This window comes from Elephas maximus, chromosome 7 (assembly GCF_024166365.1).
Source record: "Elephas maximus indicus isolate mEleMax1 chromosome 7, mEleMax1 primary haplotype, whole genome shotgun sequence".
Classification (NCBI taxonomy): Eukaryota; Metazoa; Chordata; class Mammalia; order Proboscidea; family Elephantidae; genus Elephas; species Elephas maximus.
Window position 1 is genome coordinate 53571693 of NC_064825.1, and position 14806 is coordinate 53586498.

The following is a 14806-nucleotide window of genomic DNA, read 5'->3' on the forward strand; positions in this document are numbered from 1 at the left end:
TGATGTGGTCATCATACATTTCTGTACAATGCTGATTTTCACATAATGACCTGGTCTTTTGAACCTAACCATGTCAATAAGTGAGGAGTGGGTATAATATACAATAATTACTTTTAGAACCTGATAAAATATAAAGTTATTTTTAAGTTGAAAAAGTTCATACTACACATCTAGGTAAAACTATTTATAAAAGGTTATAAATAAAGCAGTATATGTTTTTTCCAGCAAACATAAATGTGGATTTCTGATGACTAAGCACTAAATAGAATGTTGTAATTTTCAGACTAATGAAATTACAATGTGCCAAAAATAATCACGTATCACACACATGTTCTTCAAATTGTTGTGCATGGACATTTACGTACCACTAGGAAAGGCTGGTAGTTGGAAAATATGGCCTTGGTGATAAAAACAATGCTGGAAATCGAATGATAAAATTTTGCAAGACCAATGACTTCTTCATTGCAAATACCTTCTTTCACCAACATAAATGGAGACTATACACATGGACCTCTCCAGATGCGACACACAGAAATCAAATTGACTACATCTGTGCAAAGAGACGATGGAAAAGCTCAATATCATCAGTCAGAACAAGGCCGGGGCCGACTATGGAAGAGACCGTCAATTGCTCATATGGGAGTTCAAACTGAAACTGAAGAAAATCAGAGCAAGTCCACGAGAGCCAAAATATGACCTTGAGTTTATCCCACCTGAATTTAGAGATCATCTCAAGAATAGATTTACGCATTGAACACTAGTGACTGAAGACCAGATGAGTTGTGTAACGACATCATACATGAAAAAAGTAAGAGGTCATTGAAAAGACAGGAAAGAAAAGACCAAAATGGATGTCAGAGAAGACTCTGAAACTTGCTCTTGATCATCAAACAGCTAAAGCAAAAGGAAGAATTGATGAAGTAAAAGAACTGAACAGAAGATTTCAAAGGGCTTCTGGAGAAGACAAAGTAAAGTATTATAATGACATGTGCACAGAACTGGAGATGGAAAACCAAAAGGGAAGAACATGCTCGGCGTTTCTCAAGCTGAAAAAACTGAGGGAAAAATTCAAGTCCTGAGTTGCAATAGTGAAGGATTCTATGGGGAAAATACTAAATGATGCAGGAACCATCAAAAGAAGACGGAAGGAATACACAGAGTCATTATACCAAAAAGAATTAGTCGATGTTCAACCATTTCAAGAGGTAACATATGATCAGGAACCGATGGTACTGAAGGAAGAGGTCCAATCTGCACTGAAGGCATTGACTAAAAACAACACTCCAGGAATTGATGGAATATCAATTGAGATGTTTCAACAAACAGATGCAGCATTGGAGGTGATCACTCATCTATGCCAAGAAATATGGAAGATAGCTTCCCGGCCAACTGACTGGACCCAGCCACAGCTGTCGAGTCAATTCCGACTCATAGGAACCCTATAGGACAGAGTAGAGCTGCCCCATAGAGTTTCCAAGGAGTGCCTGGCGGATTCGAACTGGTGACCTCTTGGTTAGCAGCCACAGCACTTAACCACTACGCCATCAGGGTTTCCACCTGACTGGAAGAGGTCCATATTTGTGCCTATTCCCAAGAAAGGTGATCCAGTAGAATACAGAAATTATAGAACAATATCATTAAAATCACATGCAAACCAAATTTTGCTGAAGATCTTTCAAAAGTGGTTGCAGCTGTATATTGACAGGGAACTGCCAGAAATTCCGGCCGGTTTCAGAAGAGGACGTGGAACCAGGGATATCATTGCTGATGTCAGATGGATCCTGGCTGAAAGCAGAGAATACCACAAGGATGTTTACCTGTGTTTTACTGACTATGCAAAGGTATTCGACTGTGTGGATCATAACAAATAATGGATAACATTGCAAAGAATGGGTATTCAAGAACACTTAATTGTGCTCATGAGGAAACTTTACATAGATCAAGAGGCAGTTATTTGGACAGAAAAAGGAGATAAAACAAGGAGATAGTAAGTGGTTTAAAGTCAGGAAAGGTGTGCATCAGGGTTGTATCCTTTCACCATACCTATTCAATCTGTATGCTGAGCAAATAATCTGAGAAGCTGGACTTTATGAAGAAGAACAGGGCATCAGGATTTCAGAAACACTCATTTACAACCTTTGTTATGCAGATGACACAACTTTGATTGCTGTAAGTGAAAAGGACTGGAAGCACTTACTGATGAAGATCAAAGACCACAGCCTTCAGTGTGGATTGCACCTCAACATAAAGAAAACAAAAATCCTCACAACTGGACCAATGAGCAACATCGTGATAAATGGAGAAAAGATTGAAGTTGTCAAGGATTTCATTTTACTTGGATCCACAATCAACAGCCATAGAAGCAGTAGTCAAGAAATCAAAAGATGCTTTGCACTGGGCCAATCTGCTGCAAAGGAGCTCTTTAAAGTGTTGAAAAGTAAAGCTGTCACCTTGAAGACTAAGGTGCGCCTGACCCAAACCATGGTATTTTTAAACTCACCATATGCATGTGAAAGCTGGACAATGAATAAGGAAGGCTGAAGAAGAATTGATGCCTTTGAATTGCAGTGTTGGGGAAGAATATTGAATACACCATGGACTGCCAAAAAGGAACAAATCTCTATCGGAAGAAGTACAACCAGAATGCTCCTTAGAAGCAAGGATGGAGACACTGCGTCGTATATATTTTGGACGTCTTGTCAGAAGGGATCAGTTCCTGGATATGGACACCATGCTTGGCAAAATACAGGGTTAGTGGAAAAGAGGAAGACCCTCAACAAGGTGGATTGACACAGTGGCTGCAACAATGAGCTAAAGCATAAGGATTGTAAATATGATGCAGGACTGGGCAGTGTTTCATTCTGTTGTGCACAAAGTCCCTGTCAGTTGGAACTGACTCGATGGCACCTGACAACAACAACAGGAAAGAGTTGAAATTCATTATTTATGATTCCAAAATTTGAATGTTACGATCACTTCAGGAATGATTATAACTTCAACATAATCCTCCTCATGAAGAACAAATATTTGAAAAACATATTAATTGCATGCAGTGAGATTTCATATTGAAAATAAGTTTCATATTAATTTCAATCAGCCTTAAAGCAGGTCTGTAGCCAGACTGTGCTAGCTGGAAGAGGTTTTTGTACTGAAACATCATAAATGTGTGTCCTCTTGTGGGGTGGAGATCACAGCACCTGGGGAGAAGCAGGAGAGAAAGGAGTCAGGAGAGGGCAAGGGAGGGAGAAATAGTCTTAGGGATTTGATCCATTTGGGAAGAGGGAATGAGGCTGGTGCAGTAGATCTGTCCCTGGAGCCCTTGGTATAAGTGCTTCCCTGAGGGGCTTTTATGAAGGAAGATGAACAGCCCAGCTGCCTGGCTTCCAACAAGCTGAAGTTGTTGGTGCTGACCTCGTATCTGTTCCTGAAGACTCAACCTGAAGGAATTGTGCAAATTAGACTCTGTGTTTGGGGATGGTTCCTGCATCAAAGTAAGGACTGGCTTGGTATGGTATTCTCGTACAGGCCAGAGGTGACAGTACTCTTGGAGGATATTGATATATGTGGACAAAGAATGGTAAAAGTCTGAGGCACTTACATGGTTTGTTACATAAGAAGTGGGGAGAGTAAGGTCTGGGAAGGGAGCGAGAGGGTGCAGGCTAGCTGTAGGTTGGTAAATAAAGAGATACTACCCAATAAATAACTAAAACCAAACCCATTGCAGTTGAGTTGATTTTGACCCATAGCGACCCTACAGGACAGAGTAGGACTGCCCCATAGAGTTTCCAAGGAGCACCTGGTGGATTCGAACTGCCAACATTTCGGTTAGCAGCTGTAGCTCTTAACCACTACACTACCAGGGCTTCTGCACACAGGTGCCCTGATTATCAGACTGGCCATAGAAAACGGAAAGCATATTGCCTTAGAAGACAGACTCCATTTGACAAAACATGAGCAGAGCCCTGAGAACAGCAGGTATCTGGGCTGGGCTGTCCCAAGTATGTCGTTGGTGGGGAGGTGGTCATGGTGTCTTGGGAAGGTTTGAAAAGAAATTTACAGGGAGATGTCACCTGAGTAGGGATTTTTAGAAGGAAATCCTGTTAGATTAAAGTTGGGAGAACAATGCCACAGGCAATTCCCAACCCCTGAGCTCCCTGGCCTTAATCTCTGATTCCAATTAATAAAATTTCTCCTGGTTCTCCCTCTCCCTTAACACCTGTCCATCATCAGCTTCTGTAATCTGCCCTCCTCTCAGGCCCTGCCTTTGTTGGTTGCGTCTTTCTTTTTTCTCTTTCCCTTGTCTTGCTCTGGGGAGCATACCTGCCCCACTCCCCTCTGGTGCCATCTCACTTGTCTTCCTTTTCTTCCACCTTCTCCGGGAGGATGGCTACCATCACTGGAGAGAACTTTCTTACATAGCGGAGGAATGCTGGATGAAGACAGTTCTCTGTCCCAAGGCCAGCTATCTAGACTCTCTTGATGGGGACTTCAATGGAAGAACAATTTCTACCAGCACTGAGCATATGGTAATAGGAGATTTTCCTCTCTAGAAGGAAAAATGAGCGATACCAAGAGAGAGAACTGGAGTGAAAGAAATAATGTTATGAACTTAAGGTATATCTTAGACACTTTATGGGGCAGTTTTACTTTGTCATATAGGGTCACTATGACTTGATATTGACTTGGTGGCACACAACAACACTTTGATTAGTTGCAGATAGTGGATCTTTTAACTAGATAGTCACTCATTCAGGGCACAGAACAGATCCTTTTTACCATTGTGTGTTTCTTTTATTTACATGTTCAAAGAAAATGGACAGTATGGGGTATGCTAAAAACATCTGGTGACTTCAGAAAGCATATTCATGGAAAATCTGTATTTTTCTCTGTTTCCATGACCCTGGTGGTCTCTCCAGATATGAATATCTTAAACCGCACTGGGGTTAGCTACACAGTCTTCCACTTGCTGGGCATCCCTGGCCTAGAGGACCAGCACATGTGGATCTCCATCCCCTTCTTCGTTTCCTATGTCATTGCCCTGCTTGGGAATAGCCTGCTCATCTTCATTATCCTCACAAGGCGCAGCCTCCACGAACCCATGTACCTCTTCCTCTGCATGCTGGCTGGAGCAGACGTTGTCCTCTCCACATGCACAGTACCTCAGGCCTTGGCCATCTTCTGGTTCCGTGCTGGGGAGATATCCCTGGACCGCTGCATCACTCAATTCTTTATCATCCACTGCACTTTCATCTCTGAGTCAGGAATCTTGCTGGTGATGGCGTTTGACCGCTACATTGCCATTTGCTACCCGCTGAAATACACTACCATTCTTACACACGCCCTGATTGCAAAAGTTGGTGGGACTATCTTTCTGAGAAGTTATGGTACAATTTTCCCCATAGTATTTCTTTTGAAAAGATTGACTTTCTGTCAAAATAATATTATTCCACATACCTTTTGTGAACACATTGGCTTGGCCAAATATGCTTGTAATGATATTCGAGTGAATATCTGGTATGGACTTTTTGTTATAGTATCAACAGTGGTCTTAGATGTTTTGCTAATTTTTGTTTCCTATGTGCTGATTCTCTGTGCTGTCTTCTGCATGCCTTCCCAAGATGCTCGTCACAAAGCACTTAACACATGTGGCTCCCATGTTTGCATCATCATCCTATTTTATGGGCCTGCAATCTTCACAACCCTTACCCAACGGTTTGGACGCTATATCCCACCTCATGTCCACATTTTGTTGGCTAATGTCTGCATTCTTGTTCCACCTATGCTGAATCCCGTCATTTATGGAATCAAGACAAAGCAAATCCGGGAGCAGGTGGCTTATATATTTTTTCCAAAGCAGAAATAACTTCAATATGAACAGCAGGACTTACTTTTCCATTGTCTAAACACCTGAGAGAGAATTGCCATTTTTGACTGAGGAAGCTTCCTTTTGTACAGATCCTGGGGCTGGATGGACTGATCTCCACAAGTCATGTAGCCTTTATGACTCCAGTCTGCTCTTTGGATATGGATGAAGTGAGAACCATGCTCTGCCTGGGAATTTGTGCAGCTAGTCTGCACTGGGAAACACTGGTGGTGTAGTGGTTCAGAGCTACGGCTACTAACTAAAAAAAGACTGGCAGTTCGAATCCACCAGGTGCTCCTTGGAAACTCCATGGGGCAGTCGTACTCTGTCCTATAGGGTCGCTCTGAGTCAGAATCAACTCAATGGCAAAGGGTTTTTTTTTTTTTTTTTTTAAGTCTACACTGTCTCAATTTCTGAGACATCATGCTAAACCCCTGGACAGCCACACACAAACTTCCATTCTTTGATGTCCTTCATTCTAGCTAAGTGGCATTCTTCAAATCAGTAATTCTTGGGTTTTGAGGCTCTTCAAGTTATATTATAATTTATATCGTGTTCAACATGCATGTCTATAAAAAGGGAATACAGATGAGTGGTGTGCTTACAGGTGTTTTGCAGAACATCCTTTAGGAGACTGACGCTGATCACTCCTGTGTTAACAGGAAAAGACTAATGTGGTTTCTGAAGGTTGGTGTGTGCTGGGAGAATGCCCAGGAAGGGAAACTCCTCCATTCTCAGTGTCAGGTGTTTTTCAGTTATCTCCTTCTCAGCAGGGATGTCAAGGCCTTTAGTGTTGGTTCCTGACTTCCTTTACAGCAACAATTCCCATGTTGCTGTATAAACAAGCCAAGCTTCAGATACAGCAGGCCATTCACCCCTCATCCATTCCAGGTCTTGTCATACTCTTTCATGTGTCTCTGCTTTGTGTTGGAATAACCTCTCTTGATTCGTGGATAACCGTTATTCCTCCTTACGGACTTGCTTCTCACATTGCCTCCTCTGTGATGCTTTCTCTAACCAACACCTTACATAAGGTATTTTTTTGTTGATACTTCCTCTATGAGAAAAATAACATGTCCACATTTCTTTTTAAATACTTATTTTATAAAAAAGCCTATGTTCACTGTAGAAAGAACTAAAAATTATGAAAAAATGGAAATGAAATTCATCCATAAACTGGCATTTCTCAACCTAGCCATTGTTAAAATGTTGGTACCTGTAACTATACATCTGTGTTTATATATTTATATATCTCTATCTGCATCTACTTCTATATGTATTTGTATCTGAATCTGGGTCTGTATTTGTGTTTCCACCGTATCTATAGTTCCTATGTCTATTCCTGTATCTACGTGGAAAATATGATCATGTGATTCATATATAGAGTATTGATTATACTATATATATAACGTTCTGTAAATTTCCTTACCTAGCAGATATTGTTTACAGTGTTCATTTCTAATGTATATAGATCTAAATGATCTATGGAAACCCTGGTGGCATAGTGGTTAAGAGCTATGTCTGCTAACCAAGGAATCCACCAGGCACTCCTTGGAAACTCTATGGCGCAGTTCTACTCTGTCCTATAGGGTCACTATGAGTGATCTATATGTATTAAAGATGAGTGGCTGTACTATTTTACATTTCCACCAGCAATATATGGTTCAACCAGTTTCTGTGCCTCTCTGGAATTTGGTGTTATCATTATTTTTTATTTCAGTCATATGATAGATGTGTAGTGGTATCTCACTGTGATTTTTTAAAAATAATTTTTATTGTGCTTTAAGTGAAAGTTTACAAATCAAGTCAGTCTGTCACACAAAAACCCATATACACCTTGCTACACACTCCCAGTTACTCTCCCCCTAATGAGACAGCCTGCTCTCTCCTTCCACTCTCTCTTTTCCTGTCCATTTCGCCAGCTTCTAACCCCCTCCACTCTCTCATCTCCCCTCCAGGCAGGAGATGCCAACATAGTCTCAAGTGTCCACCTGATCCAAGAAGCTCAGTCCTCACCAGCATCCCTCTCCAACCCATTGTCCAGTCCAACCCATGTCTGAAGAGTTGGCTTCAGGAATGGTTCCTGTCCTGGGCCAAGAGAAGGTCTGGGGGCCATGACCACCAGGGTACTTCTAGTCTTAGTCAGACCATTAAGTCTGGTCTTATGAGAATTTGGGGTCTGCATCCCACTGCTTTCCTGCTCCCTCAGGGGTTCTCTGTTGTGTTCCCTGTCACAGCAGTCATCAGTTGTAGCCAGGCACCATCTATTCTTCTGGTCTCAGGATGATGTAGTCTCTGGTTCATGTGGCTCTTTCTGTCTCTTGGGCTCGTAATCACCTTGTGTCCTGGGTGTTCTTCATTCTCCTCTGATCCAGGTGGGTTGAGACCAATCGATGCATCTTAGATGGCTGCTTGCTAGCGTTTGAGACCCCAGACACCACTCTTCAAAGCGGGATGCAGAATGTCTTCTTAATAGATTTTATTATGCCAATTGACTTAGATGACCCCTGAAACCATGGTCCCAGACCCCTGCCCCTGCTACGCTGGCCTTTGAAGCATTGGGTTTATTCAGGAAACTGCTCTTGGTTTAGTCCAGTTGCGCTGACCTCCCCTGTATTGTGTGCTGTCTTTCCCTTCACCTAAAGTAGTTCTTATCTACTATCTAATTAGTGAATGCCCTCTCCCACCCTCCCTCCCTCCCCACTCTTGTAACCACAAAAGAATGTTTTCTTCTCAGTTTAAACTATTTCTCAAGTTCTTATAATAGTGGTCTTATACAATATTTGTCCTTTTGCAACTGGCTAATTTCACTCAGCATAATGCCTTCCAGGTTCCTCCATGTTATGAAATGTTTCATAGATTCCTCACTGTTCTTTATCGATGCGTAGTATTCCATTGTGTGAATATACCATAATTTATTTATCCATTCATCCGTTGATGGGCACCTTGGTTGCTTCCATCTTTTTGCTATTGTAAACAGTGCTGCAATAAACATGGGTGTGCATATATCTGCTCGTGTAAAGGCTCTTATTTCTCTATGATATATTCCAAGGAGTGGGATTGCTGGATCATATGGTAGTTCTATTTCTAGCGTTTTAAGGAAGTGCCAAATCGATTTCCAAAGTGGTTGTACCATTTGACATTCCCATCAGCAGTGTTTAAGTGTTCCAATCTCTCCACAGCCTCTCCAACATTTATTATTTTGTGTTTTTTGGATTAAGGCCAGCCTTGTTGGAGTGAGATGAAATCTCAGTAGTTTTAATCGGCATTTCTCTAGTGGCTAACCATCATGAACATTTCCTTGTGTATCTGTTAGCTACTTGAATGTCTTCTTTAGTGAAGTGTCTATTCATATCTTTTGCCCATTTTTTAATTGGGTTGTCTCTTTGTAGTTGGGTTTTTGCAGTATCATGTAGATTTTAGAGATCAGGCACTGATGAGAAATGTCACAGCTAAAAACTTTTTTGCAGTCTGTAGGTAGTCTTTTTACTCTTTTGGTGAAGTCTTTGGATGAGCATAGGTGTTTGATTTTTAGGAGCTCCCAGTATCTAATTTTTCTGCTGCATTCTTAATAATGTTTTGTATACTGTTTATGCCATGTATTAGGGCTCCTAACGTTGTCCCTATTTTTTCTTCCATGATCTTTATCATTTTGTATTTTATATTTAGGTCTTTGATCCATTTTGAGTTAGTTTTTGTGCATGGAGTGAGGTGTGGGTCTTGTTTCATTTTTTTGCAGTTGGATATCCAGTAATGCCAGCACCATTTGTTAAAAAGACTCTCTCACATTGTGATTTTAATTGCATTTCCTTAATTGCTAATGAAGGATCCCTGGGTGGCGCAAATGGTTAAGCACTTCAACACACCCAGAAGCACCTCAAAAGACAGGCCTGGCTATCTGCTTCTGAAAGGTCACATCCTGAAAAATCCTATGTAGCAGTTCTACTCTGCATATGGGGTTGCCATGTGTGGAGTTGACTTGATGGCAATAATAACAACAACGACACTGGCAAATGATGTTGAACACCTTTTTATATGCTTATGTTTCATCTGTATATCATCTTCTGTGAAGTGTCTGTTCAGGGAGTTGCAAATTAAAACAACAATGACATATCACCATAGACTTGTCAGAATGGCCAAAAACCAAAACCCATTGCCATCCAGTCGATTCTGACTCATAGCAACCCTATAGGACAGAGTAGAACTGCCCCATAGGGTTTCCAAGGAGTGCCTGGTAGATTCAAACTGCTGACCTTTTGGTTAGCAGCTGAATTCATAACCACTATGAACACAACCAAATCTGACAATGCCAATTGCTGTCCAAGATGTGGAGCAATAGGAACTCTCATTTATTCCTGGTGGCAATACGTTGAAAGGCAGCTTGGCAGTTTCTTACAAAGCTAAAAGTACATACCATATGTGTTAGTTGTCTAGTGCTGCTGTTACAGGAGTACCACAAATGGATGACTTTAACAAAGAGAAATTTGTTCTCTCACAGATTAGGAGGCTAGAAGTCTGAATTTAGGGTGTCAGCTTCAGGGGAAGGCATTCTGTCTCTGTTGCTCTGGGGAAAGGTCCTTGTCATCAGTCTTCCCCTGGTCTAGGAGCTTCTCAGTGAGGGACCCCAGGTCCAAAAGATGTGCTCCACTCCTGGCTCTTGTTTCTCGATGGTATGAGTTTCCTCTCCTCTCTGCTTGATTCTCTCTTTTATATCTCAAAAGAGGTTGACTCAAGATACAATCTAATCCTGTAGATTGAGTCCTGCCTTATTAACGTAACTGCCTCTAATCTTGCCTCATCAACATCACAGAGGTTAGGATTTACAATACTCAGGATAAACACATTGGATCACAAAATAGTGGGCAACCACACGAAACCGGGAATCATGGCCTAGCCAAGTTGACACATATTTTTAGTGGATGCAATTCAATCCACTACACCACATGATTCAGCAATCAAGCTCCTAGATATTTACTCAACTTATTTGAAACTTACGCCACACACGGCCTGCATGAGTTTCTGCTTTCCATTCTTTTGGGTATATACCTAAGTGTGAAATTGCTGCTGGATCACATGGTAATTCTGTGGTTAATTTATCACCACTGTTCACCGTAGCACTAGTACAATAGCTGAAAGGTGGAAACAATCTAAATGTCCATCAACAGATGAATGGATAAACAAAATGTGATATATACATACAATGGATTATTACTCAGCCACAAAGGGAACTGAACTCTTGATACATGCTACAACATGATGAACTTTAAAAGCATTATGCTGAGTAGAATCAGTGAGTCAAAAAAGGACAAATATTGTGTGATCCCACTTATATGAAATATCTACGAGAGTCAAATGTATACAGACCAACATTTAATAGTGGTTACCAGGGGCAGGAGGAAGGAAAATCATGATTTAGGGGTTAATGAACTTCTCTTAAGGGTGATGGAATCGTTTGAAAATGGATACTGGTGATAAATGTACAACATGAAGAATGTCACTGAATTGTACAAGTACAAAAATGTTGAAATGGCAAATGTGTTGTTATATACATATTTACCACAATAAAAAAATTTTAAACAAAACTTTCATGTGAATATTTATAGATGTTTTATTCAGAATCAATAAAAGCTGGAAGCAACCAAGATGTTTTTCAATAAATGAATGGATAAACAAACAGTGGTACATCCATACGATCAATTATTATTCAGTTATAAGAGGAAATGAGCTATCAAGCTGTGAAAAGGCATGAATGAATCTTAAATGTATATCGCTATGTGAATGAAGCTAGTCTGAGAAGACTACAGAATATTTTGCTGCAGTTACATGACATTATGGAAAAGGTAAAACTATAGCAACAGTGAAAAGATATGTGGTTGCCAGGGTTTAAGGGGAGGGGAAGAGGGCTGATTAGATGAAGAACAGGGAGTTTTTTTTGGATAGTGAAAGTGTTATGTATGATACTGTAATTGTTGATACATGACACTACGTCTTTTTCAAAACCTATAGAGCTTTACAGCACAAAGACTGAACTTTAATGTTTGCAAATTAAAAAAAAAAGAAAGAGTTCAGGAATTCGGGATGGAATGCAGAATGTGACAAAGCTATCTAACTGCATTACAAATGTATGAAACACCTACGGTGAATGGTGTCAGGGAAAGAGGTGCTGACCTGAGTATCCTTGGAGATAAGTAGAGTCTGTAAGGCTAAAAGCAAAACAAATTCTACATAGCCACTGTTCTGTAAATATTAATACCATCATAAATCAGCAATTATAATTTTAAGATAATAATAAAAATTATTATTAGTAGTATTAATGAAAGGAGCCCTCATGGCACAAATGGTTAAGTGCTCAGCTGCTGACTGAAAGGTTGGTGATTCAAACCCACCCAGTGGCTCTGTGGGAGAAAGACCTGGTGATCTGCTCCCATAAAGATCACAGCCTAGAAAACCGTATGGGATAGCTCTACTCTGTCACATGGGGTTGCTATGAGTTGAAATCGACTCCACGGCACCTAACAACAACACCACCAGTCTGTAGTTGATAAAGTTGTTTCCCATTGGAGTACAGAGTAACAATTCTGATACTGCTATATATGTATACTTGAACTGAACTATTAAGCCAATGAAGGCAGGCAGTGGGAGTCAGGTTTCTCACTGTGGGAGTGGGAGTTTACAGTAAGCACAGGGAACAGGCTAGAATGATCCATGGGCCAATGGATTAGAGTTGGAGACATCAGTATGAGCTCATGTTTAGCCTAATGTAGATACAAAAGATTGCATTAAAATATTTATTGATAGGTGTGTATATGCACGTATGTTTCTTTGCTTTGTCAGCTGAGAGGGCCTAGTAGCAACAAAACCCTAACAGCAACAAGCACACCTAGTACCCAGGTTTTGGTTTCTAATATTATTTTCCAATATAAGCAACAGGTGTCTCCTTGAAAAAAATGACTGACCTAGGATTAGGGTGGAAAATATGTCAGTTGAGCCTGGAACATCTTGTAATGTCAAAAGTCAGGATCTGATTTTAAAAAAAAACAACAACGATGGGTCAAGTCAAAGGGACACAGGGGCCACGTGAAAGCACGCTCAGTGGCCAAAGCTGGAACAATTTGAGTCATAAAATAAAGTAGTATTGAATTAAAACTTAAAGTAGAAAATAAATACTTTGGCTTCTATACTGATAATGGAGCCCTGATGGCACAGTGGTTAAGAGCTTGGCTGCTAACCAAAGAGTTGGCAGTTCAAATCCACCAGCTGTTCCTTGGAAACCCTATGGGACAATTCTACTCTGTCCTATAGGGTCACTATGAGTGAAAATTGACTTGATGGTAACAGGTTTGGTTTGGATTTTGATTTATACTGATCAAATAAATAAATAAATAAACAAATAAATAAATGGGAGAGGACAGATAAATCTTTTGTGCATAAAAATTCTAGAAGAATTTATGTAGATACTCCACCTATAAGGAATTGGAGCATAATTCCCCATTCTTAAGTGTGGGCTTCATATAGTGACTTCCTTCTAAAGAGTACAGCCTGAAAAGGGGGAAAAAAAGTAAATTCACAGTGGAGAAACCTGACAGATACTCAGCCATGTGAGTATGGTCAACAGGAGAGTGATTAGTTATGTTGGTATTATATACCCTTGTCATGATGTCATACAAATGACCCTTTATCTTTGTGGTCTTCCTTCCCAAAACATAAAATCTCAGTCTAATCATACATGAGAAAAACACTAGACAGATCCCAATTGAGGAAGATCCTGCAAAGTATGTGAGCAGTGCTTCTCAAAACTGTCAAGGTCAAAAACAAAGAAAGTATGAAAAACTTTCACAGCCAAAGGGAAGTCTAAAGAGGCATGATGGGCTAAGTGTAATGTGATATTCATCTTCAGTAGGATCCAGGAACAGAAAAAGGACATTAAATAAAAAAAAAAGTAATAGAAGATACTGGGTCTATGGGAACTCTGTACTACATAATTTTTTCTTTAAATGTAAAACTGTTCTAAAAATAAAGTTTATTAAAATAAATTCATAATATTAATTACTACTGTTGTTAAAAAAAAATTTTGTTGTTAGGTGCCATCAAATACATTTTTGACTTCTCACAACCCCATGTGACTGAGGAGAACTGCCCCATAGGGTTTTCTAGACTGCAGTCTTTACGGGAACAGATCCCAGGTCTTCGTCCTGTGGAGCAGCTGGGTGAGTTAGAACCGCTAACCTTTCTGTTAGCAGCTGAGTGCTTAACCATTTGTACCAGTAGGTCTCCTTTGGTTACTACTCGTAGAAAAATTTTTTTTGGAGCCCTGGTGCCTTAGTAGTTAAGAGCTTGGCTGCTAACCAAAAAGTTGGCGGTTCAAATCCACCAGCTGCTCCTTGGAAACCCTATAGGCAGTTTTACTCTGTCCTATAGGGTCGCTATGAGTCGGAACCCACTCGACAGCACCTAACAACAACAACTATTAATTTTTATTTTAAAATTGCAATTGCTGATTGATAATGGGATTAATATTTACTAATTTCCATCAAAAGGAGTCTTGGTGGTTCAGTGGTTAAGCGCTCGGCCACTAACAAAAAGATTGGCAGTTTGAACTCACTAGCTCCAAGGGAGAAAGATGTGGCGGTCAGTCTCTGTAAAGGTTTACAGCCTTGGAAACTCTATGGGACAGTTCTACTCTGTTCTATAAGTTTGCTGTGAGTCAGAATTGACTTGATAGCAATGGGTTTTTGGTTTGGGTAATTTCCATCAAAATGGAAACAGGGATATTTTATGTAGTGAAACTAACATGAAATTTACTGAACACTGATATAATCTAGGTGTGGAGTTGTGGATGAGGGAGTAGTGTGGGCAGGGATGAAGAGCTATAATGACCTGACCCATGTGCATTAGGTCTGGGATCCCTTGTGTACTGGCTCACTCTGCAGCCTTTAGGCAACT

At 40.4% G+C, this 14806-nt stretch overlaps 1 protein-coding gene across 1 annotated transcript; it reads left to right on the forward strand.

Moving 5' to 3' along the window:
- The first annotated feature begins 4918 nt into the window (after positions 1-4918).
- Positions 4919-5863, forward strand: LOC126079017 (olfactory receptor 52B4-like). The gene has a single exon (XM_049889893.1). It carries the CDS (start codon positions 4919-4921, stop codon positions 5861-5863), a length of 945 nt encoding a protein of 314 aa, XP_049745850.1.
- Positions 5864-14806: the final 8943 nt, after the last annotated feature.

Coding starts and splice junctions, on each gene's coding strand:
- LOC126079017 (XM_049889893.1), top strand. CDS start 4,919: ATGAATATCTTAAACCGCACTGGGGTTAGCTACACAGTCTTCCACTTG.